Genomic DNA, 27990 nt, shown 5'->3' with positions numbered 1-27990 from the left:
AAAGCATGACTTAATAGCAAATTCATCCTATTAAAAACTTTTCTGATAAATGAAACTGTTGTTGGATGTGTGTACAGGTTGGCACTACAAATTTATTCTTAGCTTTTTTATCAAATATAATGAAGTAGAGCCAGATGTTATCATGTGTATAATATCACATTGGTGCTTAGGCCTGGGCAGAGCTAGTGATTGTAGCATCCCGCAGGAAGGGTTAGAGGAGGAGCAGCCTGCTGGCTTGTATCTGTGCCGTTGCCATGGAATTGTTGCACCTATGAATCAGAGCAAATTACAGCACTGGAATTCTATTTGTTTCCATAGAGCTCTCATGATGGAAGGCTTTACCTGTGTTTGAAAGAAAACCATTTTCAACAGAAATTCATATCCTGCCAGTCTGGTATTTCTCGTAATTATTTTTCTTCTACCACCATATTCCCTTTTTGTATTGAAAAAAACTATACAATATAGTCTGATCACAGGTCCTCTGCCCTGGCTCCTCTCAGAGCCTTCCCACCCCACCCAACCAACTCCACACTCTGTCTTCTCTCTGACTTTAGAAAGCAGACAAAGAGGCAAACAAAAGATAAAAGACAAAAGACTAGAATTCTTTTAAAAGGGAAAAAATCATAAGAAATGCACGTGCATGTGCATACAAAACAAAAACTATAAAAACAAAAGATAGGAAGCCTTGCAAAAGACAAGTGAGACAAAAAAAAAATGCCCAAACAAAGCAAGATGAGACAAAAGGTTTACCAGAATAGATGGGTTCATTTTGTATTGGCCATCTCCTGTTCGGCATGAGGCCTGCCACCATAGTCTTAGTCTTCAAATTTTGCATTTCACCTGTTAGAATAGATTCTGCATGATTTTTCCTACTTCATCCCAAACACTATTTCCTAGCTTTCTTTGTTCCTGCTTTTTATCATTATTTTTAATTTTTTGAAAAATGGGTTTTGCTTTGTGTATATAGGTGTTTTGCCTGTGTGTGTGTGTGTGTGTGTGTGTGTCCCCGTGTACATCCGTGAACCATATGCATTCCATGACTACCCACCAAGGTTGGGAAAGGGTGTCGGATTCCTCTGGAACTATGTCATTGTGAGCCACTCTCTAGGTAATGGGAACCAATCTCAGGTTCTCTGAAAGAGAAACCAGTGCTCTTAACTGCTGAGCCATCTCTCTAGCCCTGTTCCTTCAATTTATGAAAAATGTCAAATGTGTAAGAAAAAAACAGAATAATACAGTGAACTCTCACGACTTACAAACACACACACACACACACACACAAATATTTTTCTGTACCATTTAAAATTAAGTGCCACTATGTCATCTTGACACTAAGTACTTCAGCCTGTATCTCTTAAGAGAAAGGACAAACTTTTACATGCACACACTATTACTGCATTTCAGAAAGCTAACAGTAATCCACAATACCATCTAGCATCTAGTTTATATTCATATTTTTCCAATTGTTCTAGCAATTTCTTTTATAGCTTTTTAAAAACCAAAATGCAATCTCGATTCATGTAGTATAGCATATGTGTATGTATATTATGTGTGTATATACATATATTCATATATATGCTAATATTTCTGTAGTACCTTTCATGTAGTATATAGCATGTGTGTATGTATACCCTTCATAGTAGAGCAAGGCTCCATTTTTTCTTTATTGTCATTTGCCTTTTAAGAGTCTAGTTTAGTTGTCCAGGCAATGGTCTCTTAGTTCCTAAATTTGGCCATTTCTTCTTTGGTATTTTTATTTTTTTTTTTTTTTTTTTTTGGTTTTTCGAGACAGGGTTTCTCTGTAGCTTTGGAGCCTGTCCTGGAACTAGCTCTTGTAGACCAGGCTGGTCTCGAACTCACAGAGATCCGCCTGCCTCTGCCTCCCGAGTGCTGGGATTAAAGGCGTGCGCCACCACCGCCCGGCTGGTATTTTTAACTTATCCTTGTATGCCCTCTCTTTACTCTCGTTTTCCTATCATCAATTAGACCATGGCTTATTTTATCAAAGTCAGTGGCAGCATTATAGTACCTGACCATAATTTTTTCATATTCTTGAAATGACTAGGAGGTTCAGCAAGCTTTAAAAGGTCTTACTGTATAGAAAGTATACTATCAGGCAATTTGACCACATCCATAAGTAGAAAGTAGACAAAAATCATTAGATTAATCAGCGTCTCTGTAAGGGGCCCTCTTTGCTCTTTTAGGACATTATTGACTCAGGGTTAAAGAAATAGAACCTTGGTCATTTGTAATTACATAATGACTTTTTATTAAATTATACATTCATGATCATCATTTGTTCTTTGTGAAAGTTCTTATTTTGTAGGCTTTAGGGCTCTCATTCTTTCCACAGGTTGTTGCATTTCAGTATTATTAAATTACTGTATCTCATCAATAAGGAAGTTATCCATCTTTGTGAGGCAGTAAACAGGAATCTAAAATCACCACTTCCCTCTCTGAACACCTTTCCGCCTATTTTGACTCTGAAATACTTCTTTAGGTCTCATATTCACTTATGCTTTTCTTGGACCCAACGGGATATTTCAAACCCCATGAGACAGTACCCTTAATACTGGTACATGTCCCGTATTGTATTGTGTGCTATAAATTCACAGGGAAGCCAAAAATGAGTTCAGCTCATGTGATTTGTTTCCATGTACTGTTTCAGGGAGATACTTATGTTACATTTGCTTCCTGCTAAAGGCAAAATGAGATAATTAGCATGAATCTTTTTATTCTTCCAACCATGTTCAATAATAGAGAGTCTACAACTGCTAGGATAGTTGGGATTAAGAGAAAACAGATGAGAATTATTTGCTGTTGTAATTATTTTTATTCTTTTTCAAAACAAAGATCCATTTTCTGATTTATTAACTAACATGTTAACCTGCAAATAATCATCAATATTTATTACATGCTGGCTATAAAGTAGTATGGAGATTATGTGAGTAATTTAGTGGTCATGAAAGTATACTTGTGTGCAAAATATAGCTAAATCCTACATCATGGTTAATAGAAAGTTTTGTTCGAGTTAATTTGAACATAGTGGTCCGTACTGGCTACTGTTCACTCTGTTTGGGTAAGTCGACGTTTTGTGAAATGGTGTAAAGTGAATGTTATGGAGGTTGTAATTTGTATTCACTGTAGATTCCTTTTCTACACAGTGGCTCAAGCCCTCGTGTGCTATAAAAGCTTATCGATTCACCAGGAAATCTCTGCAAAATCAATCTCAGAATCAGCCTATTTTTTCTTAATGTATATTTGATGCTTGTAACATTAACATGATCTAGAAATATGTTCAGTACATATGAATAACGTAGATTAGAAAAGTGATTTGAAGTTGACCACAGACATATTTCCACTCAAATCAGAGCACTTAAGAAACAAACATGTGGGGGCTGGAGAGATGGCTCAGAGGTTAGAGCACTGGCTCCTCAGCTAGAGGACCCGGGTTCAATTCCCAGCACCAACCTGGCGGCTCACAACTGTCTGTAACTCCAAGCCTGACAACCTCACACATACATGCAGGCAAAAACACTAAATAAAAAGAAAAGAACAAACTCCTGTCTGTGAAAAGGTACCCCACAGCCTAGTTGCTGAAGGGAATAAATTTTAAAAAAGAAAGAAACAAATATGTATTTAGGTATAGGCTGAGTAGACTGTTCTAGAAGTAAGGAGCACCTTAAATAAAGGATGCAAAGTAAGAGAAAAGTGACCATGAGTGGGAAATACTAAGATTTCCCTGGAGGGTGAAGGGTCAGATTATGATACATGAAACTGGTTCTGTAGGATAGGGGTAGGCAATGGTACCAAAATCAAGAGATGCACTTATGCTTGAGCCAGAGATTACCTGGAACCTTCAGGAGACTTTGAGGACTAATACAAGGTTGAAAATTGACATATTAGAAGGAACTTTCTGGTATTGCATATAGAATGAGCTAATGGAAAGGAGACAAGGCTTGACGTGCCAGAACTGGTTAAGGGTTTTGGTTGCAAGTACAAACACGAAAAAGATGAAAGATGAGTGGAGAACATACCAGTGAGGAGGATATAAAGTCTGAGATAGGAACTTGGTGATTCATTCAGGACCTGTATTCTCTTTACCCTGGGTTTGCTTTATCTTGCTGATCTAATTGCTCCTTTCTTGTCCTATTACATGTATGACTGGTTTCTTCTATATATTTCATATGAACTATTTCTCCTGAGAACTTCAGTTTCCATTTAGTTATTCTTAAATTTGAACCTTCTAGTTGAGCCTGGTGGCACACACCTTTTATCTAGCTGCTTGGAAGACTGGAGGCAAGAGGATCACAAGATCAAGGCTAGCTTGAGAAATTTAACAAGCCTTGTCTCCATGTAAGGAGTTAAAAGGGGGTGAGGGAGCTGGAGATGCGGCTTAGTGGAGATGCAATACTTTCCTAACGTTCCACAGGCCCTGGATATAATCCTCAGTACTGTCAGTCTGAATCTTCAATTTACAAAAACAGAAACAAAAAACCTCTTTTATATTGTTGTAGCCACATTCACTACCAAGAATGTTCTTCTTAGGGTAAATGTTGGACTTAGGAATGATTTGCATTGCATTTGTTACGTGTCATGTCACCCCAGGGAAACAAATCCTGAAGTAGGCTCCTGTTCAGAATGAGATCAACAGAGCCTTTAACAAAGAGAATATTTTGTGCCTTTCAAGTCCACTGAACTACGTAACGAGTGACCTTTTATTAGTGGAGGTTAACTGATGTTTCTAGTTTCAAAATTCAGGCTAGTGTTGAATTAAGTGTAATTTACATTTGTTGTCTTTATACCTACACCCAGAGAAGTAAACTCACTATATATTTTCCTTTACATGCTTTCAAGTGTGTGTGTGATGTGCATTGTGCATATGCATATTCAGGTGTGTACGTGTATGTGCTCATGCATGTGAAGTCCCTAGCTTGATGTTGGGAATCATTCTCCATCTGTCTCACACCTTATTTGTTGAGGCAAAGTTTCTCAATCAAACCCAGATCTCAATGATTTGGCTAGTCTTGCTAGCCAGCTTCTGAAGATCTCACATCTCCCCGAGGCTAGGATTACAGGTGGGCCACCACACCCACCTGGCATATGAGTGGGTTCTGGGGGTCCAAACTCCATCACACTTATATAGCTGATGCTTTAAGCACCGAGACACCATCCTAGCTACTACAGAAATAAACTTTTCATGTAAATTTGCTGCCTCTCCAGTTGCATTTAATCAATCATTTTTATTCTTTTAGAGTTTTCTCTTTTATCCATTCCTCATGTTTGTGGTATTGTGGTATTCATGCCAGATAATCATTCTACCATTAAGAAACACTGCCTGGCCACTATTTAAAATATATTTTTTCATTCTAGATTTTTAAAATAAATTTCTGTGTGTCTCTGTCTCTCTGTCTGTGTGTCTCTGTCTCTCTGTCTCTCTGTCTCTCTGTCTCTCTCTCTCTCTCTCTCTCTCTCTGTGTGTGTGTGTGTGTGTGTGTGTGTGTGTGTGTGTAAGGAGCAGTGGGCTGTGTTCCCACCACCTAGCTCCCACACGGCTAACTTTACACCCGAAATAACAACACACAAATTGTATATATTTAAACACTGCCTGGCCCATTAGTTTCAGCCTCTTATTGGCTAATTTTCACATCTTGCTTTAACCCATATTTAGTAATCTGTGTAGCACCACAAGGTGATGGCTTACCGAGAAGATTCTTAACCTGTGTCCGTCTCAGAGAGGAGAGGCATGGCGACTGCCTCATTGCCTTCTTTTTAGCATTCTGTTCTGTCTACTCCACCTACCTATGTTCTGACCTATCAGGCCAAGCAGTTTCTTTATTAATTAACCAATGAAAGTAACACATAGAAAAAAGACCCACCTACATCATTTCCCCTTTTTTCTGTTTAAACAAAAAAGAAAGGCTTTAACATAGCAAAATTACATATAACAAAACAGTTATAAAGCAAGAATTATAGTTACAATATTTATATCTATTTTATCTTTTATTGTAACTAAGGAAAACTATAACTATAACTAACCATTTTTTAACTCCATCAAAGACTCCAGAAGGATATAATATTACCTAAGCAAACAAGAAATAAGCAACTTCCAAACTCTAGAAATGACAGAGACATCTCGCTGCCTGGACAGTCACCCAAAGTTCCTCTTTATCATTGGGGCATCCATCTTTGGCCTACAGGCCCATAGTTTCCAGCAGACATTTCCATGAAGCAGGAAATTCCAAAGACAGTTTAGTCACTTTCTGCTGTGTCCTGCAGAATGTCTCACAGACTCTTTCATAAATCAGGAACCCTGAAAGACCATCTCACCTTAGGCAAGTTTAGCAGTCCTCTCTCTGAGGGTTCTCTGTGTCCAGTTTATGCAACAGTCTAGGCAAGTGTAGTTTTTTGCCCAAATGGTTAACCAACTTTATAAGGAGCCCCTTCGATGCCCATCTTCCTCTTGAAGTAGATTGGTGCTGCCAGGAGCAGACGTGTCCCATTGTCATGAAAAACCCAAAGTTATTAAAACATTAAATGCCATATTCTGTAGTCTTTGAAAGATATGAAGAATGCCTATCTGAAATATATCTATGCACATCTAGAAAATCTAACTAACATGACTACAAGCTTGACTATTATTGATGATTATCCATTAACAACCTACATTTCCTAATTATACAGTACATTTTAAAATGAACTACATAATCACAATACCTTATCAATATCAGAAATACATATACATAACAAAATTGATCTTAACTTTATACCAATAAAGCAAAATTTATACCAATGTAAATTATTTATATCTATATCATATCCCCCATTAAATGTAAAAGAACATTTATAAACAATATTTGGGAATATGGGCACAGTTACCAGGAAATCTCACTACAGCATGCCCTGGCAAACAGCAAAAAGCTGTGTTAAACTCTCTCTCTCCTTTTTAAGCTCTCTCAGGCTTTTAAGTGGATTTATGTTGGGAGCAGTGAGACCCCAGATCCTGAATTTCTTGTAATCCCCTGATCTGAGTGCCTACAGCTGCTCTGAGCACGAGACCTTCAGGAGTTCCTGATGGCAGGAGAGTGGTTTCTGGTGGGTTTGGCTGGGGCATGGCTATCTCTATATAATCTGCCCCTGAACACAATAAAGGGGGCATTCTTGGGGAATTTAAGGATGACCCGTGTCGCTGTCCTTCTGTCTGTGTGTGTTTGTGTATTTTAACTTCCTGCCCCTTGCCCGAATCTTGTGAACTGGGTAAAAGCGCACCAAAAGCAGACACGGGGGCGCGGTGCATGGCAGATTTAGTCCATCATGTTGGAGCGCCAATTGTAGAAGGATCAGCAGGCTGCGTTTCCGCTGCCCCGATCCCACATGGTTAGCTTTACACCCGAAATAACAACACACAAATTGTATTTATTTAAACACCTCTTATTGGCTAATTTTCACATCTTGCTTTAACCCATATTTAGTAATCTGTGTAGCACCACAAGGTGGTGGCTTACCGAGAAGATTCTTAACCTGAGTCCGTCTCAGAGAGGAGAGGCATGGCGACTGCCTCACTGCCTTCTTTTTAGCATTCTGTTCTGTCTACTCCACCTACCTATGTTCTGACCTATCAGGCCAAGCAGTTTCTTTATTAATTAACCAATGAATGTAACACATAGAAAAAGACCCACCTCCATCATGTGTGTGTGTGTGTGTGTGTGTGTGTGTGTGTACGTGTACTTGGACAGACATGCATTGCCACAGCACATGTGTGTTGATCATGACAGCTCTTGGGAGTTGGTTCTCTCCTGCCTTGTAGGCTCTAGTATACTTACACCTCCATCAAGTAAGCCTTTTCCTAGGCCCCATATTAGTAAATAAGTTGATTCACTGACTGATTTAGCTTGTGTATTCACTCCAAAGCACACTTGTAGAGGTCAGGGGACAGTGCTGTGGAGCTGCTTTCTTTTCTTCTGCCATGTAAGTTCCAGAGATTGAAGTCATCAAGCTTAGTGGAAAACACCATTATGTGCTGAGCTCTTTCATGGGCCCCCATATTAGTTTTTGGTTGGTTGGTTGGTTGGCTAGTTTGGTTTGGCTTTTTGAGACAGAGTTTCTCTGTGTAGCCTTGCCTGTCCTGGAACTCTCTCTCTATAGACCAGGCTGGCCTCAAACTCGCAGAGGTTCACCTGCCTCTGCCTCCCAAGTGCTGGGACTGAAGGTGTCCACCACCACTGCCTGCCCCCCTATTAGTTTTAAGGTGTTTCTTTTCTCCCTCTTGATCTATGCTGATAGCCATTTAATGTTTCCCTTTGTTCCTGCACTTCGTGTTTTCCCATTCAGGTCTACCAGATTGAAAGTTCTGTGATACTACTCCAGCTGGGGGCAATGGTTTTCCTTGCCCAAAGGTAGTGAGTGGCTCCCACATGCCTGTTAGAGACAATCCGGATTCATTAAGCTGTCATTCAGTGTCACCTTTTGGTTTTTGACATTTTTTCAACATTAGTTAATAACTAGTTAAGTTATGTTCCCTACAAATAAGATGAATAAGTTCTTCTTAGTTACCTTGTCGTTTAACTTTTCTGTGCATTTGTTTCTTTATGCCTCTTCCACCTTTTCTTAAAGCATGGATCTTGCTATGTTTTCCAGACTGGCCCTGAACTCCTGCGTCCATATGAACTTCTTGAGTAACCGTTGTAGCCGGCCTACACCATTGGGCCTGGCTTACTTCCACATTAATTCCCTTTATCCAAATCCTGTGACTTAAGGGCTTAGATGTGGCTCAGTAGGAGAAAGTACATGCTACACCATGTACATAGCTCTGGGTCCTAATACCAGCTGACAAAAAAATCCTGTGTTTATTTTATTTTTTTTAAAGAACAAGTGGCCATGTATTGGGAACTTGTACATATGAGTTCTAAGAATATCCGTTGTAAATTATGAGACTAAGGAGGACTGGTCAGAATTAGAAAGCAGGGACCAACCACATCTTTCTCTTTTCTGTGTCCTTACTTGTCACTGTCCTCCTTAGAAGGTATTTCACATAGCCCTTTATACTGATAGATGGTCACCACTCAAAGGGAACTACTTTCAGGGCCTACATTAACACAAAATCCTTGCTTCATTTTGCTTGGTACATCGTGTGTCACGTCAGATTTGTTTGTCAGATTTATTAACAAGTGTTTCTAAACTTAATATTAGAGTACAAATTTTTGTTAAATTGGATGGCTGACACTCAGAATCAACTTCACATTTAGAAATATCATGATGATTGAACAATATGGACCTTTTAAGTACTATTATTAGGACTCTTACTACTTTATTTCACATGGTATTTAAAAGTTTAGGTAAATGCAGAAAAGCATGTTTAATTCAAAAGTATCTAACAATATTAAGACCCCTAATTGCCATATTAACAACTCAGGATAATAGGTTCAGGATTATCACTTGCAATCTCCAGGAAATAAATGTTCACTACCGTTCCAGACACCTTTGCTTCTCTGACAGCAAATCATAGATTTCTCCTTACACCTACCAGACCTGAGATGTGATTTAGTCTTGATTTTCTCAGTGGTCTACAATGGGATCAGGAAGAATCCAGTTGAGAGTCTCTGGGACAGTGTATCCCATTTCCTCATAACTTTAAACTGCTTCACTATCCCTATGTAGAAAATACTTTACCTGCTTCAGAGATGAAGACACTGAGACAAGATGAAGTTTGGTAAATTGCCTGAGCAATCAGTAGGAGGCAGAAGGAAGATTTGTACCAAGGCCTGTCTCACATCTGGGCTGATACTCTTTGCATTAACCTTGCTGCCTTGTGAATAGCATTTATCACTGTTCTTAGCTAATTCTAGAAATACTCCCACAGGTTTCCCCTGCCTCTCTATCTGGGAAGCGCTTGTGTTGTCCTTTCTGAGTTGTCTACCTGAATATGGTGATAATGAATGGGGTTAGTCAGACCTGGGTTCCAATCTTGACCCTGTCACTTATTACCTGTGTGTGACCTTGGGCAAATAATTTAGCCTCTCAAAGCCTCAGTTTTTTTCATCTGTAAAATGGGAGTAATGTTTCATAATGATGTGCAGATAAAGTGACATCATATATAAATTCTTGGCATGGCTGCTGGTACCTGGTAGATATTCCTTAAGTGGTGGTGATCATTGCTGTTGCTCTCACATTGGGTTGTAATGACTGCAGAAATAACAAGGAAGAGAAAAGGTGCTGTTTCCCCTGCTTCTTGTCTTTTACAGCCACTAGGAAAATCGAGGAACTGATGGACACTCTGATCCACAAAGCTCTGAGATAAAATCCATGTACATTTTAGTAGGCCCTTCAAATCTGGGGAGTCTATAGGCCTTTGAGGAGGCGGGTGGGTAACAGGAGAGGGTAAAAGCTCTTGGAGACTCCAGGCACTAGATGAGATGAGAAGAGCGATAGAAAGGAGTAGCTCATCACCTGCTTCTGAGTGTCTGCTCTCAGACCAGCAGCCAGGTTCTTCCACGAAGGCAGCATTAGGATGAGGTAAGAACTGCACATGATAACAGACAAACAGGAAGACGCAGCACCAGGCTTGACTGGACCCTCAGGCAGCTTCCCGGGGTCAGAAAAGTCAAGGCCTGTAGAAGGAAGGTTTTTGAATGATAATTTCAGCGAACTGTATAATAATATACTATGCATGACAAAGAACATTGCATGTGGAAAACGTGATCTATTTTCAGTGCTTGTCATTTGAAGGGTTCAGAGCTTTTAAAAACCCATGTCTAGCAAGCTAGCAAGATCTAATACTGAGCTGTTTCTAATGCTGTGAATTAACTCTAATCATTGTCTATCTGCCAACGACTTTTCTCCTGCTCTGCTCTCAGGAAGAAGACAGCTTCCTAGAAAAGGTAATTCAATTCATTGGTGGTAATGAAGGCTTCCTTGTGCTTGATTAACACTTAACTGTGGTCCCTGGAATTTGCCCCTAAGCATTCTCATATCAGAGGCCTCTGACTTGGTGAGAATTCCCAAATAAGCCCTGATGTCCCGCCACATGTTTTGAAGTATGCTCAAAATTCAGGAATTTATCCATCTGACAAGTCGTTGATACTGTTTATGAAAGAAATAAAACTCAAGATATAGATTTTATTGAGATGGAGTCTCATGTATTACAGGCTAGCCTCAAGCTCATTATGTAGCAAAAGTGACCTTGCTGTTTGATCCTCTTGCCTTCACCTCCCCAGTGCTGGGATTATAGCACTCCTGGTTTTATGCAGTCCTGAGACTCAAACTTGGGCCTTAGAGTAGATGGTAGATAAGCATTGAACTGAGCTACATTTCTAGGCCCCTAGTGCTACCTTACACATATGCACCTTACATATGCTGCACAAATGTACCACCATTGAGCTGTACCCCAGCTGCATTTGTGATGGAGGAGGGTCATCTGTCTATGTGTTATTTTCATTGGTTAATAAAGAAACTGCCTTGGCCCTTTAATAGGACAGAAAATTAGGTAGGCAGAGTAGACAGAACAGAATGCTGGGAGGAAGAAGGCAGTGAGGCAGTCGCCATGCCTCTCCTCTCTGAGACAGATGCAGGTTAAGATCTCTCCTGGTAAGCTACCACCTCATGGTGCTACACACAATAATAGAAGTGGGTTAAGCAAGATGTGAGAATTAGCCAATAAGAGGCTGAAACTAATGGGCCAGGCAGTGTTTAAATGAATACAGTTTCCGTGTAATTATTTCGGGTAAAGCTAGCCGGGTGGCAGGAAGCAGCCCACTGCTCCCATCCTTCTACACATTTGCATTTCTTAATTTCCAGACAAGTGCTGGACCATGAAGTTACATTTCTAACCCAGATTTCCAGATTTGTCTTTGAAATATCTTATCTGAAAACTCGTGAGTTGGAGGCAACTGTTTAGCTGCCCCTGCTTCCAATAATAGTAACACCAAAAAATGCTATTCCTATAGCATTAATAGTAATTTAGAAGCTGGGGAGATGGCCCTGTCAATAAAGTACTTGTCATTAGGCAACCATGTGGGCCCAACTTCAGACTTCCAACACCAGTGTAAACAGGAGAGCTAGGTACTGGCATCTGTGATGCCAGTGCTAGGGAATAGATGCCAGTAGGTCCCTGAAGCTCACTAGTCAGTCTGTCTATAGCATCTGTGAGCTCCATGTTCAGTGAGAGAACCTGGCTCCAAAAAAAAATAGGATGGAAACAGACTGAGGAAGACAAGTGTTGTCAACCTCTGGCCTACATACACACATATACCCAGGCATACACATGGACCACACGCACAACAGAGGAGTGATTTGGGAGTTCTTGATAATAATGGTTAATTACTCTCAGAGAATACCCAGATACAGTCAAGAAATAGAGCATAGAGGAGAATTGTGGAACTAAATCATAAATGGAGAAAATTATAAATCATCTAATCTAGCCATCTGTCTTTAGCCAAAGGAAGATATTTTCTATGTTATAGCAGGCATAGCCCAAGGTCCAGAAAAGTAGAAAAGGCTATTAAAAGGTCCCACTGCCTCTGAGCACCAGAGCGTCAGGTGTGGGTGCTGTTTCCTAACTGTCTAGTGGTATGCCCCTTCTGCAATGCCTCACAGCCTCTTCCATCATCAACTGGAGATGCCAGGCTCCCCTCAGGGCTGCCAAACATGGGCAGGAGCTCAACATTCCTCAGCATGCCCATAGAGTGTTTGAGGGAGTTATCCACTGGGTGGAATTGAATGCATTGTGAAGGTAGAGATTCTTTAACCACTAGCATTAAGATTACAAAGTGTAGGCTAAGAAGGCAAATAGGGGGTCTTGTTGAAAGAAGCAGAGTGTCTTGGTTCCTTTTTAAACATCAGAGTTCACAATAATGTACAGAACATTTTTTGTAACTATTCATGCCCCATTTTCTTATTGTATCCTTTTCTAGGCCTCAGAGCTACATGTGTGACATTTCCTATTATCACACGTGAATTTGGAAGTGGATAGTAGATGCTGTATATAACCTACTGACATTTTATTAACCTTTTAAACCACTAAGGCTTGAGACATCTTTGCTTCTTAGCTCTTCTCTGTTAAGGGCAGTCCATGTTCTGTCTATACAGTTAGACTGTGCCTTGTATTGTCTTTAATGCCTCAGGACAGGAAAAACCTTTAGTTGGATGTCAGATTTTTCTTTGAAAATATATGAGTCAATGATGAATAATTTATACTTGTTAAGTTGGGAGACATCTACTAAAGAGTCTGCATATGTGTCCTGTTTGATTAAAAAAGTTGGTAGCATGCATTGTGAAATGTTTGGGCTCCGATAGCAGGTGGATACCTGCATGTAATACATACAACCAGAATGAAGTTAGTGGGTGAGTCACCAATAGGAGTTATAGCAACCATATAAAGTATGAATATCAAGACATAGCATCCCAGGGAAAGAGAGAAAGTAAATGTGAAAAGAGAAATTTAGAGAGATTGAAATGGTAGCCAACAATCCCTACTCCCTTCTCTTCCCTGAAAGTTCATTGGTGCTTATTAAAGAAAATACCTGGGTGCTGCTGTAGTATATGTGGTCACTGTGAGCATAGTGATAGGTTTTTTATTTCCCATAAAGCTCTATGGCTGGAGGTTATAGGTAGTATGGTGTCAGGCAACAAGCTGAAAGTTGACAATATATAATGTATGACTTAGAGTTAGCAAAAGGAAGAGGATGCTAAAAGCTGAACATGGCTTTCTCCACTGGGGTTCTTCTGAAGGCTGCCTTCGGATGCCCTTTAGCCTAGTTTGAATATGTTTTTCATATGCTTTATATTTGAATCTATAAATGTAAGCTAAATTAACATTTATTTTTGAATGTTGGGAGATAATTGAGTTTATTTTGCCCTTTGAATTTAGTTATTTGTCTGATATATGTCACTTCTGGATTTTTGTCTTCTATTCTTTCAGAAGACTCTAACAATAGAAAACTAGGGAAAACAAATAATAGCCCATAGAAATCTTTCTGAGCTATTAACATAAATTAAACTTCTGGAAGTTTTCACGGTATTCTAGCTCCTTGGTTGCTATATTCCAGGTTATTACTTTTGGATTTTGGAGCTTATGATTAGAAACTTGGATCAAGCCTGAAGAGTCCATATTTATGTATCTAATGAGCAGAATTATCTTTAATTTCTCAGAACCAAGTCAATCAGTTAAAGAAACAATACAATTCCCAGGGTTATTTGTGGTAAGACTTCAAGGGAGAGTTAGTGTAGAATAAACCAAAACCTAAGTGTAAACACTGCCTTTTGGGGTGCCATATTAACAACTGTGGTTTCAGGGTCCAGCTACTGGTCATGTGAAGACTCTACTGGGATGTATTGTATTCTTGTTGTGCTGGGTCTCACTTCAGAGTATGGAATGCATCCAGAGGATGCACACCCCAAGTACAAATGAAATGCTTGCTGATTGAATGAAGCACTTTGGGAAGGCAATTGGTTAACTATCCGAATCACTACTGTGTGCCTCCTGAACATGGATGTCCCTTCTGAGAAGACAATGCAAAAGCATAAGAGACAAAGATCACACTGTGCTTACTTGTGCAGATTTTGAAAGAGATTTTTATCTCTTTATTCTGAGGCCCCTTTGACTTTCATCCTTTTCTTCTGTTAGGAGAAATCCCTTCTCCAGATGGTCCCCTTGGAGGAGGGTACCAGTGAGCGACCCCTTCAGGTGCCCAAGGAGATCTGGCTTCTAGTAGATCACTTATTCAGATATGCACGTCACCAGGTAAGTGTGAGAAAACCTTCTGTGAAACTATACACTGTGTGTGAATCCTGTAGGAAATCCCAGTGCTTCGCATCAATGTAGAGCATTTCACCCATCCAAGCAACCTCCATGCGTCTGCGCTGTCGGACTTCTAAAGCATACAAGCTGAGAAGGCGCCTGAGACCACACTGAGTCTGTCGGCAGAGCCATGGCCAGAACTGAGAATGCCCAAGGCTTGTTTACGCACTTTGCCCTGAACGACTGAGTGCCCCAGTCCAGTGCCTGTTTTTAGCTGCCCTGTAGCCAAGTGCGAGTTTTAAAATTAAAACAAACTTCATGCCCATTTTTTTCACATAGCACTGAGTTTTCTTTTAAATCCTATACTGAAACACTAGCCATGCACAACTCATTCCCTAAAAGAAAGAACTTTCTTTGACCAAATTGAAGGTAGTGTTTCTCAGACCTAATGAGACCAATATAACTTGGAAGCCAAGTTTTGTCGTGAATGTGCCATTTCCTCCTTTCCTGGCATCCAATTCTGTCCATATTTGATATGACTGTGATTATGCAGGGTCCACTCTGCCTTGTTTTCCAGAGCCTCAGTGGACTGTCTGGCTTCCTGATCTGGCCATCTAGTCCCTTACCCTAGCGGGTAGAGGCTGACGTGTCATTTTTGGACAGGTCATTTTCTTGCTTGAAATAAACTTTGACATGGATTACAGAAACGCTAAAGGAAGACGATGTTACATCCATACCTCCTTCCCTACCCATTAATGCTTGTGCCCCCTTCACATTTCTTCCTGCTGCTCTCCCAGTTCCTGGGCAAGCTTCAGAACTTAAGTGGAGGGAGAGCTTGCCTAGGTCCCTTCATTCTGACTTCTTTGGTAGGAGGACCTGTTCCAAACCCCTGGAATGCAGGAGGAGTTACAGCAGATCATTGATTGTCTGGATACCAGCATTCCTGAGACAATCCGTATCCTTTCTGCCCAAGGCTCGGGAAGCTGGACAGATGCATGGCCAAAGTCTTTTGTGTTTCTACATTGACTTTTGTCATTGTTCTATTACAAGATAGTCACTGACTATCCAGTTATTTTCTCAAGACCTGTAGAGATCTGTTAGTCTCTCTGTGTGGCCTAAGAGGAATCGAGAGGGGGACAACAAGGAGCATGGGACGGGGGATCCACAGCACCAATACTGCTCTCCTTCGGCCAGCTGGTCATTCATGCTAGCCTTCCCATTCAAGTGCTATCATAGGGCGGAAAGAAGTAGAAGAAAAACACTGACATCTAGTTTATATCCCATCCACTGGGCCCTATCATTGTGCAGGCTGTGCTCCCTGAGTCTCTAGTTTAGTGAAGAGACTCCCAGCAGGCTTTGGCCAATTCTATACCTACTTGGCTGCAAAATACCTGGACCATTATCAAACTCCAGTCAGGAGCAGTATGTCCTAAAAGAGAAGAGAAAAACCGTCCGTCTTAGAGATTTGAGGAAGGGAGCCAGTCACATGTCTGTCTTGCTTTTCTCTGGATCGCTCTGCCCTTGACTATGGTAATTCAGCTGGCAGTAACCACTCTGTGGCTGAAGCACTACTTATTTTCCTGGAAGCGCTGCCAGAGCCGGTCATCTGTTATGAGCTGTATCAGCGATGTCTTGACTCTGCTCATGATCCTCGGATCTGCAGACAGGTGAGTTCTGCTGCTCTGGGGATATGCCCAGTGCAGCTTTTCCCATAGAGTAGTCTTCAGTTTTACAAAGCTATAGGATAGAATGGGCCTGCGTCTGTTCTTCATGACAGGATACCATCATTAAAAGTTAAGACCCTTGAGCCAGGCACGGTGGTGCACGCCTTTAATCCCAGCATTCAGGAGGCTGAAGCAGGCAGATACCTGTGACTTCAAGACTAGCCTGGTCTACAAAGCCAGTTCCAGGAAAGCCGGGGCTACACCGAGAAACCCTGTCTTGAAAAACCAAAAAAAAAAGTTAAGACTGGGAGAGCCAGTGAGACTGTTTGATGGATAAAGGCACTTGCCACAAAGCCTGGTGGCCTAAGTTTGATCCCCAGAACCAAGGGTGATGATAGCAAAGAACCAGATCCCACTAGTTATTCTCTGATCTCTGCAAATGCCTTGCCCCTGGCACACACTATAAATGAAGGAAATTGAAACCCTTGAATTTAGGTGCTAGTATTCTCTATTATATTGGAATGTTTTCTAGTTGACCTATTTCTGTTGACAGGAAACTTAGTGGGGTGGTTACTTGAACCCAAGGGTTGTTTGGCAAACAATTGTAAGGGCAGTTCTAGCTGTCATTACCAGAAAAAGTGGATAGCAATTGGGAGCCTTTCTTTTTCCTCTTCTCCCTTTCCTTCCTTCCCCTTCTTTCCTTCTTGGTGTGTTTTTAATCTTGAGAAGATTTTGGTCCACAATGGCTGAGACCAGCTATGAATCACTTCAGTGAGTGCTGGTAGGAGGGACCCATCATTGCCCAGTAAGATCGTAGAGAAAAAACACTTAAGTTGACAGATGCCTTTGCTGTTGGGGGAAAAGGAGAAAAGGAACAGATGAATGTTTAACTTCTGGTGAGGCACTGTGTGAATGGGACTCCGAGGTGAGTGCATGACCTGGTCATTGAATAGAGAGCAACCAAACCATACCCACTTCAGAGTTATAATTCGTCAGGTACTAAATCTACTACTGGTCATGAGTAGGTAATGGTAGTGACAGGCAAATGGGGCCTCGAAGAGTTAGATTCCAAATTGTTCTTATGGCGGCTCTAAATGCTTATGCCCTTTAAACTATTTACCTCACTCCATGCTCCTCTTTAACAAACAGGTCATTTCCCAGCTTCCAAGATGTCATAGAAACGTTTTCCGCTACTTGATGGCATTCCTTCGCGAGCTCTTAAAATTCTCCGACTACAACAACGTCAGTGCCAACATGATGGGTAAGGGCACTTCGTGAGAAAGTCTTTGCGAGTGTTTGCCAAGAATCATCTGAGAGCATCATGCGTAATCTCTACCGTATTTGACGGGGCAGTCACTTCCCTCCTCCTGTTCTTGTTCCCTGAACCTTGAACCTTCAGGTTTTGCCTTAGGTCATGTCTGACAATGGGTTTCCCCTTTTCCTTCTCCTCCCCTCCAGCTACTCTCTTCACGAGCCTTCTCCTAAGGCCTCCACCAAACCTCATGGCAAAACAGACCCCAAGTGACCGCCAGCGTGCCATCCAGTTCCTTCTGGTCTTCCTGCTCGGGAGCGAGGAAGACTAAGTCTTTTCCTGTGTGAGAATCTAGAGGAGGAAGATCTTGGGCTCCACATATTTCAGAATGATTTGAAGAGTCGTAACACCAAAATGGTCTACTATAGGATCTTAAGTTCTGGTAATAGTACAAGGAAAGAGTTTCTTCACCCCTCCTCACCATATCCTACACAGCAAAATCCTTTTAGACATATATTGCCAAGCCAAAGTTACCATATTTTGGTGTTTTGTGTTTACTCTTGTAAAGCAAAGAGGTCTGTATTTATACTCCTTTACCTAGGGGCGTGTTTCCTGCCCTGTTTCCCAGGCACCACGATTATCTTTAATGCCCCAAGGCCTAGATTCTGAGGCATACATTCTAGGCCTACAAGCACTACTTGCTATAACTCAGACTTGTCTGTAGTCCTTCTCATAACGCACTTTGGACCCACCGTCTCCCCACGTCACTACTTCGCACTCTGAAGGACACCTGGATGAGGCTAGTGACTCCATGGGTGTCCTCAACCATGAAGTTCACTGTCTACATGTGATTGGTACATGCACTGGTGCATTTCTACTACAAGGATGTCTATGTGTCACTGTACCGTTGGCCTTCTCGTGGATCCACACTTGGTGGAACCATATTCCCTTGTCCCGGGTCATGTTTAGTTACATAGTTTTATGGACCATAGAGATGGCATCCCACTGATGTGAGAAAATCACACAAGCGAGGAAATCCCTGTGAGTACTTGAGGAGTGACACTGTCCATGCTTGACAGGTCCTGCTTCCTGCTTCCCTTTGCCGGCTAGTATTGACACTTGACATGAGGCATACGTGATCCTGGATGTTCGGGAACCCATCTTCCACTAGGAACCCACTTCCAGAGTAATGTTTGCATCACAGTCAAACAAGGAGTCTGTGTACCTCAAGTGAGGTCCCATGGACCTTTCCTCCTCCCCTAGACTTATTGAGGGTAACCCTCAGAACCCTTTCTCCTATCTTCTGACATATCAAGGGAATATATTGCCCTCTCTCAGCAGGGGGGAATATATTGCCCTCTCTCAGCAGGGCTGTCTCTGGGCTCCATATCTGACTCCTTCACATCAGGAATCAAAAGACTGCCTTTGGCGCCTAGTCACTATATCCAGTGCTGTGTAAGAGAGGCTGGCCAGTGGGACCAGCCACACACTTTACCTCTCCCACCTAAAACAACTCTGGGCTTTTCATTTTATTCAAGCATTGTGGTGTGGACAGACTTTTTTTTAAGAACTAATATATTGGCTGGCAAACAAGCCACCACCAGCTACTAACTACAAACCGCCTGGTGAAATTGGCTTGCTTGGTTCTCTTTCATGAAAACCAACGCGAGTTATCTCATTCTTGCCTATTACCATTGGACATGACGAGCTTGTAGAAGGCTGTGTGTACAATCTTGGGTACTGATTCCATGACTCTTGTAGCTTCTGAGGAGGGGGCCAAGGAAACATCCAACATCCAGTGGTGTTCCAGTTCTCTTGTCTCCTCAAAATTGAGCTCTTTGGAGAACAAAAGGTGTGTATCCTGCAGTAAACCGCTTAAGCCCTTCCCCAAATGGGAGTTGAGAAAAAGAACTCAAAGTATTGGTGCCAGCAAACTGAAGACCTTACCTGGGTCAATAGTTGGTTAGTGGAAGACTCAGAACTAGGAATTTTGTTGTATCTATTAGGCCAGAAAGTAATCACTTAAAAAGCAGATGATAGGAGCTAGGGCAAGGCAAGGTGGTCCACAGGGAAATACCTTTCCTGTGCCCATTTTGTAATATTTTGCCAACCTTGGGTCTTTGGGTGACCAAGAATATGGTTAGTAGGGGCTCTGTGGAGCATGCATGTAATGTCCTTCCTTCCTCAGGCCAAAGCACCAAGGTGCTTCACTGCCTCCACCTTTTGTCCAGCTTGGCCTAGGTTGAGGCTTTTAGACAATCTCCAGGTAGGGGATACAAAACAGATCACATGGAAGAAACTCACTTCCCTACCCTGCCTCTCCAGAACCCCAACCTCATAGTTCCTCTGAATTAAGGACTTTATATCCAACTGGTAGGGAGGAAGCCCTAATTCCTCCAAGGTACTATTTCATAGTTCCTCCAAATTAAGGATTTCATATCCAATTATAGGGAGAAACTTAGCACCTCATATCTTCAGGAAGAAATGATTCAAATCTATTGGATGCTATTACATTAGTTCTTTCACGGCTTTCTGATTCTTAATCTGAAGTTCTTTGTTATATTTCACAAAATGTCTCAGTCACTAAGCAAAACTGCTAGTGGGAGTCTGTATTTTGTGTCATCTTTTTTATTATAATTTATTGCAATTTTCTGAATAAATATATGTTGTGTGAAAAATCACTGGGACCTTAGTGAGAAAGAACTGAAGGGAGGAGATTTCTGTCACTTGGTCTCACTTGGCTTTTTTGGAGTCCCCATCAACTAACTATACCTGTATGTGCCACCACCTAGCTTACAGAGAAATACCGTTTAAAATTTCTGCACTGGGTCTATAACTCTAGTTTACAGTGCTTACTTACTGTGCACGAGGCCTTGCGTTTCACCCTTAGCGCCAGGACTATAATACATTGGCAGCACATGTCTTTAATCCCAGCACTCAGGAGGCAGAGACAGACGGATCTCTGTGAGTTCGAGGCCAGCCTGATCTACAGAGTGAGTTCCAGGACAGCCAGGACTACACAGAGAAACCCTGTCTCGAAAAAAAAAAAAACAAAAAAAAACAAAAAAAGTGTGTTTTCCTCGGCTGGTAAGCTGAATCCATGGATGAAGGTACTTGCCATCAATCCCGATGCCCTGAGTTCATTTCCCAGGAACTACAATGGTAGAAAGGAGGAGCTTACTCCTGAAAATTGTCCTCTGGCCCCTACACATGTTGTGGCATAGCCGAATAAATAAAATTGGAACTAAAGAGATGTCTCAACAGTTGAGGACACTTACTGCTCTCGTGGTGGACCCAGGTTTGGTTCCCAGCACCCACATCTGGCAGCTCACAACTGCTATAACTCCATCTCCAGGGATCTAACAGCCTCTGCAGGCACCTGCACACATATGGTACATGTACACACGCACACCAATAAATAAATAAAGAATAAATCTTTTTAATGAAAAACTTAAAAAGATGTATTTTCCCTAAGAGATGAGAAGCCATGTATTTTCAGAGACTGATGAAGAAGTCCTGTACTTTTGGGGCCAGCAAATATCCTTATTTTGACCCTAAGGATTCAGGCAACAGTGAATTCATTTGTTCTATGATGCATCCCACCCCACCCCCTGGGATGGCATGTGCAATGGAATCTCACTATATTGCTGAGGCTGATCTTGAACTTCTAGACTCACTCAGCCCTCCTGACACAGCCTCCCTTGTTGCTAGAGCTGTAGTTACACACCATCTTGCCTGGTTGGATGTTGATTCTTAATCCTGTAAATGTCACCACAAGGTCACATCCATGATCTCACCAGCTCCACAGGTAGGACAAGTCCAAACACCCACATTTCAGAGGAGCCCAGTTGCCCTTGGAGCCAGCCTCGGTGGATTAGATGTGCCTCCCAAAGAGCCTGCCTTCACATAATCCATGTTAGAGCTTCTGAAAAGCAGTGTATTAGGGTAATGAGGTGCATAGATTTACGAACACTTTGGGGAGGCTCTGGTATGAGCTCTCTGGCACTTGGAGAGGATACTCGTCAGCTCAACAGTACACTACTGTGCCCTGGCCCATCCACAGCATGAAGTTGTGGCTTCTGACTTCATTACCCTGGAGACTGGAGAAGCTTCAGCTGGAGGTTTCTTCTCAGCCAGGGCCTTTTTCCAGTTCCCTCCCTCCGTGAGCCTGCCAGATCCATGTGCTGATTCAGTGTTGTTAGGAATGCTTGGTGGGGGGGGGGTGTTCTAGCTCCACCCAAAGGCTTGGCAGAAGGTGTCCCCCTCTGTGAATGGAGACTGACAGCCAGCAGTTTCTATGTATTAGGGGGCAATGTGGCATAGCAGGCATCATAGCTGTCCTTGTCAGAAGTCAGAGTGAATCTGCATCCCCACCTTCCTTGCTGCTCGCTTGTGTTATAGGGGCCCCGTTAGAGCCTTTTTGTTGCAAGGCAAGTTGAACAGGCTCTTAGTGTGGTTTAATAATCCATAGCCACCTCGTGAAGTATAAAAACCCCAGAATGTTAAGGAGAGATACTTAGTAAATGATCTAATTCATTGTCATTGTTCAAATAGAGAGTTTCAGAGGGGACAATGATTGACGCGTCCTGTAGTGTGATGGAAAGAAAAGGCTTAAGCTTCACAGTTTGACGTGGGTCAATGAACACCCTACATAGCCTTAACTTATACCCACCAGTTAGCATTTCACCACAGTTGCCTTATCTTGAGTCTGCTGTTCAATCCAGCTTCTGCCACTTCTTTATTGTCAGTGACTTTGGACTAGTTACCCTACAGTTTTCTTGCCTGTAAAATGAAACAAGTATTATTCACCTATTTTGTATAATTACATCAGTCTCAGTCTCATCACCTCCTTGTTAAACAAAACTGAACGATTACCTGGCACATTTAGAACAATGTCCCAACTTTCTCGTGGTCTTCGAGGTCTGGCATTGTTAAATGGAAAGTACATTAATAAGTGCCAGCAATATTACATGCCACATAGAAGTGCTCTATAGATTTCCCACTCCCAGATTTCTGTTTCTATCAAGCTAACTGTACCTAAGACTTTAGATTTCTCACTTAATGCTAATAACCTTGTCAGCTAGGCAAGAACCAGCTTGTACTCAGTCTGTTCCACTCTCCGTCATCTGACCCTGGGACATGCCAGCCCAGAACAGCTATGCCTCTGTATCTCAGACCTTATCGGTAACCCATTTTCAAATGATACTTAATATTTGTGTGTGTGTGTGTGTGTGTGTGTGTGAGAGAGAGAGAGAGAGAGAGAGAGAGAGAGAGAAAGAGTGTGTGTGTGTGTGTGTGAGAGAGAGAGAGAGAGAGAGAGAGAGAGAGAGAGAGAGAGAGAGAGAGAGAGAGAAAGTAGGGCAAGGAACAACTTCCAGGATTCAGTTCTCTCCTTATACTGGGATTCAGGGATTAAATTCAGATAGTCTGGCTCATGTGACAAGTTCTTGTCACTCACTGACCCATCTGGGTGGCCCCCAGAAACCTTTTGCAAAGTGGGCTTGGGATATAACAACGTCAAATATGGTAGTATACATCTGTAAACCCAGTGTTTGCTTAGGAGGCCAAACCAATTTAGAAGCCAGCCTGGGTTATATGCTGAGATCAAGGTTAGTCTTAGCTGTGTAACAAGGCCCTGTCTTGATTGATTGGGGTAGTTTGTTTCTTCGTGTGTGTGCACGTGCGCGTGCACAGGTATATGATGGTGCCCACAGGAAGAGAAGATGGCACTGGATGTCCTGGAGCTGGAGCTGGGGTTCTAGGTAGTTGTAAGTTAATTGATATAGGTGCTAAGAACAGAGCTCAGATCCTCCTCAGGACAGTATATGCTTTTAGCTCCTGAGCCATCTCTTTGGCCACACCCACTCAAATTAAACAAAAAAGAATGAATAGCAAGCCCACTCATGTGGAACACCTGGCTGCTGTCCAACTTTGGGAGCCACACTGGCTGCTCTGCCCATTCCTCCCTACTGCCTCTTTCTTTTTAAGGAGCTTTGCCTTATCCTGTGTGCCTGACTTCTACCTCTTCCGGCTTGGTGAGTAAATGCCTTGTTTTGGCCTTTGCTGCTTGCTTATACCACAGCTAACTCCTTACCTGAATTGATTCTTAGCCCACAGTGCTACTTTCTATCTCTGTCCTGGGGAAACTATTCCTATTCCCCTGACCCCCTTAGTAAAGAAAAGGAGTTTGCCTGTGCCTGAATCATGCTTCGAAGACATGGCTCTGGACTGTTGACTTCCTCATCTACAATTTAGGTGAGTGGTTCTTAATCCTGGCCTTCATTGCCATCATCTACAGCTATGGTTCTCAAAATGTGGTCCCCAAGGACACCAGCATCAGCAACACCTGGAAGCTGCTCTAATTTTACTGCAGCATGTAAAAATGACCGCTGCCATAGCTACACTTAAGACCCCTGAATGAGATTGCCCTCTCAAGTCTTAGGCATAAAAATATCTTGAGAGCTTCCTAGGCCATTGGTCCTCACACTATACAGAGTCACCCGAGGGCTTAAGAACTACCAGGAAAACTGGAAGTCACCTCCAAATTGCAGAGTAGGTCTGGGGTGGATATCTTATTTCATGTTCTGTTGCTGTAACAGGATACTCGAGGACTGGATAATTTTGATGGGATCAGGAATGATCTTAGTGCTGTGGCCATAGACAAGACAAGGTAATTTAAGAGGCATAGATATTTATTTTGACTGACAACTATGGGGGTTGAAGATCTCAGGAGCATGGCATGGGCATCTGCTTGGCTTCTGCTGTGGGCTTCCTGGTTCTTCAACTCTTAGCAGGAAATAGAGTAGGAGGAGACATTTAGGAATGACAAAGAAGGACTGAACTCATTATATGTAACCCACTCCCACAAGAAAAGCATTAATTTCTATTAATAAAGGCTCTGTCCTTATGATCCCCATCCCTCCCATTAGATCCTACCCTTTGACACTGATATGACTGGGAAGTGAGCCCCAACATTATTTTTTTCTGAAGATAAATATGTTTAAAGCCTAGCAGGGGAAATGGCAAGCATTTGTATTTCTGACAAGTTCTTGGATGTTCTAGTTTCATTTCTGTTGCTATGATATGATATCCTGACAAAAAGCAACATAAGGGATAAAGGGCTTCTTTTTAAGGGAGAAAGGGTTTATTTTAACCCACAATTCAGGCTGGAGAGATGGCTTAGAAGTTAAGAGCACTGGTTGCTCTTCCAGAAGGGCCCGAGTTCAATTCCCAGCAACCACATGGTGGCTCACAACCATCTCTAATGAGGTCCGGTGCCCTCTTCTGGCCTGCAGGGTTACATGGAGGCAGAATACCATATACATGATAAATAAACATCATTTATTAACCCACAATTCTAGCTTCCAGCTCAACACTAACAGGAAGTCACAGTGGCAGGAGCCTGAGACAGTTGGTCACATGACATCCATAGTCAAGAGCAGAGAGAATCAAATGCATACATGTGTGCATGCTTGCTTGTGCTCAGCTTTATTTCTACTCTGTTACAGTTCCAGAACCCCCTGCCTGGTGAATGGTGCTGCCCACTGTGGGCAAGGTCTTCCCTAAGACATATCCACAGTCCAACCCAATGTATTCAAACCCTCATTGAACCCCTCTTCCTAAGTAATTCTAGGTTGTGTGAGGTTGACATCAAAGCTAGCCATCACACCAGGGAAGGCTGAGGCTGACAGACCAGAGACCACACTGGTGGCCTGTTGGCCTCCACAGTACAATTATCATTACCTAGTTCCCGATTGCCCTGTCTACCTCACCCCCTGCCGTAATTCCTGTTCATGGGGATGTCTACATTAATAATGCTTGTTTCAGAGGCTCTGAAACCTTTATCTCCCCACTTTTGATCCAAGGTACCACTACATAGCCCAGGCTAGTCTTAAGACCAGCAGCAATCCTCCCACCCTGGCTTTCTAGTGCTGGAATTGCAGATGTGTTGCACCAAGTCTAATTCACTTTGTGGAGCAAGCTACCCCATGCCTAGGTTTCCTACAAGCTAACTGGTGTTCCATTCTGTGGGACTAGATCTCCTAATCAGTCATTTATGCTTCCTTATGCCCATTCAGCCTCTTCTTTTTTTTTTTTTTTTTTTTTTTTGTTTTTCAAGACAGGGTTTCTCTTTGGAGCCTGTCCTGGAACTAGCTCTTGTAGACCAGGCTGGTCTCGAACTCACAGAGATCCACCTGCCTCTACCTCTGGAGTGCTGGGATTAAAGGTGTGTACCACCACCGCCCAGCCCATTAAAGCCTCTTCTCCATCCAAACCAGGACTGACCTTTTCCAAACAGTTCTACTCTGCTCATCCAACAGTCCCTTTCATGATATGTTATCATTTGCCATGGCCTTAGCACCACAGTGATCCTGACCCTAAATGTCTATTTCCAGCTCATCTCTTTTTCTACCCAATGTGTCAAATTAGTTGACTGATATCTACCTTTGAAAAACCCACAGGTATCACAAGCTTCACATGTCCAAAATGGACTTCTTTTACCCCAAATGCATTTATTTCCGCCCAGTCCCAATCCCCTATCAGTTATCTCTCAATGCTAATGCCACCATCTGATGCTTAGCTTAGGCTAAACATCTAGGTTAACTTTAGTTCATCCGTTTCCTTCCAACCCTACCTCAGTGTTGCTACCACACATTGATCTTTCTCACTAGTCCAGGTCACCACAATCCCTTGGGCATACCTTCTTACCTGGTCATTATCTTTCTAATGGTATTACCCTTCGGTCCACCCTATAGCAGGCAGCATGACTTAAGACCACCAATCTCTCCACTCTCCTGAATTCCTAATTAATGGAAGTGTCGTAGTATGTCAGATCTAAAAAAGAAAAAAAAAATCTTAAATTTTCCCAAGGTCTACCAAGCCTTGAATTTGGTGGCTGCTAAGTCTTTGTGTACCCAAGAATCACCTGGAGATGGTTCAAAACCAGGTAGGTCCCCAGGCCTCACTCTCAGAATTCTGCTTTGGTAGTACTAAGGTATGGTAATCCACACTCTACATGAGTAGTTCTCAGCCTATGGGTCACAACCCCTTTAGAGTTGCAGATCAGATATCTTGTATATCATATGTTTACATTGCAATTCTTAAAAGTATCAAAATTATAGTTACGAAGTAGCAATAAAATAATTTTATGGGGGCTGGAGAGATGGCTCAGAGGTTAAGAGCATTGCCTGCTCTTCCAAAGGTCCTGAGTTCAATTCCCAGCAACCACATGGTGGCTCACAACCATCTGTAATGAGGTCTGGTACCCTCTTCTGGCATGCAGTCATACACACAGACAGAATATTGTATACATAATAAATAAATAAATAAATAAATAAATAAATATTTTTAAAAAATAATTTTATGGTTCCACAACATGAGGAACTATATATTAAAGGGTCGTGTTATTAGGAAGTTTGATGTATTACTCAGGGTTCTCTAGAGTCACAGAATTTATGGAATGAATTATCTCTCTCCATACACACACACACATACACATACACACACACACAAACACAACTGAGATATCCAAACATGAAGTTGTATGAATGATAAGCACCCAGCCTCAGGTAGTTGGTTTTAGCAATATAAAGTAAACTAAATATACGTGTGTGTGTGTGTGTGTGTGTGTGTGTGTGTGTGTGTGTGAATTTACTGAAATGACTTAAAGGCTACAGTCCAACAATGGCTAATTGTGAATGGAAAGAACAAGAATCTAGTAGTTGCTCAGTCCCATAAAGCTAGTGTCTCAGCTGGTCTTCTGTCTGTGCTGGAATCCTGGAGAAGTAGACTCCAATGCCAGTGAAGGACTGCCTGTGCTGACAAGGGGAGGGCAGGCAGGTGAAGATTAAACCCTTCCTCCTTCCATTGTCCTTATCTAGGCTTCCAGCAGAAGGTGTGGCCCAGATTGTAGGTGTGCCTTCTAGCCTCAAGGACTGGATCAAAGGCCTGGGTCCTCTTGTCTCATGATCCAAATCAAAGGCCTAGAAGACAACCAAGAATAGCCATCACAAGTGAGAAGCACTGCTCTAAAGTATCCAAGAGCATTTGATGCAGGATTACTTGACCATATTTTGAATAATTCTACCCTGAAGTATCTTATTCATCTACCAATAACCTTTCTCCATTACTGCCACTGTGATCTGGCATTGTTCTCTTACCCCTTTTAGTGAGCTGAGAATTCTTTCCCAGCTCAAGTCTTTGTACATAGTGTAGACTAATTCCCTCTTTACCTCCCATTTCAGAATGCCTCAGATTCCAGCTCACTGTGCCTAATACTAGCTCTCCATGTTGTCCCCTTCACTTTCTTTCCTCCCATTCTTTGACTTTCTTTCATGGTG

The 27990-nt window shown here is 42.1% G+C and overlaps 1 protein-coding gene across 2 annotated transcripts in view; it reads left to right on the top strand.

Moving 5' to 3' along the window:
* The window catches only part of Ocrl (OCRL inositol polyphosphate-5-phosphatase), a 58664-nt gene extending 37761 nt beyond the window's left edge, over positions 1-20903 (top strand). Inside the window, exons 19-24 of one of the 2 annotated variants that reach the window (XM_038316891.1) lie at positions 10854-10877; positions 14621-14737; positions 15605-15689; positions 16274-16401; positions 17548-17659; positions 17857-20903. In XM_038316891.1, the coding sequence (XP_038172819.1) occupies positions 10854-10877; positions 14621-14737; positions 15605-15689; positions 16274-16401; positions 17548-17659; positions 17857-17981 (591 nt within the window). In that variant the 3' untranslated portion in view covers positions 17982-20903. The remainder of the gene's footprint in view (positions 1-10853; positions 10878-14620; positions 14738-15604; positions 15690-16273; positions 16402-17547; positions 17660-17856) is intronic. The other variant, XM_038316892.1, reaches the window with a different exon arrangement.
* Positions 20904-27990: the final 7087 nt, after the last annotated feature.

This window comes from Arvicola amphibius, chromosome X, assembly GCF_903992535.2.
Source record: "Arvicola amphibius chromosome X, mArvAmp1.2, whole genome shotgun sequence".
NCBI lineage: Eukaryota > Metazoa > Chordata > Mammalia > Rodentia > Cricetidae > Arvicola > Arvicola amphibius.
This window is presented reverse-complemented; position numbering and strand designations above follow the sequence as displayed.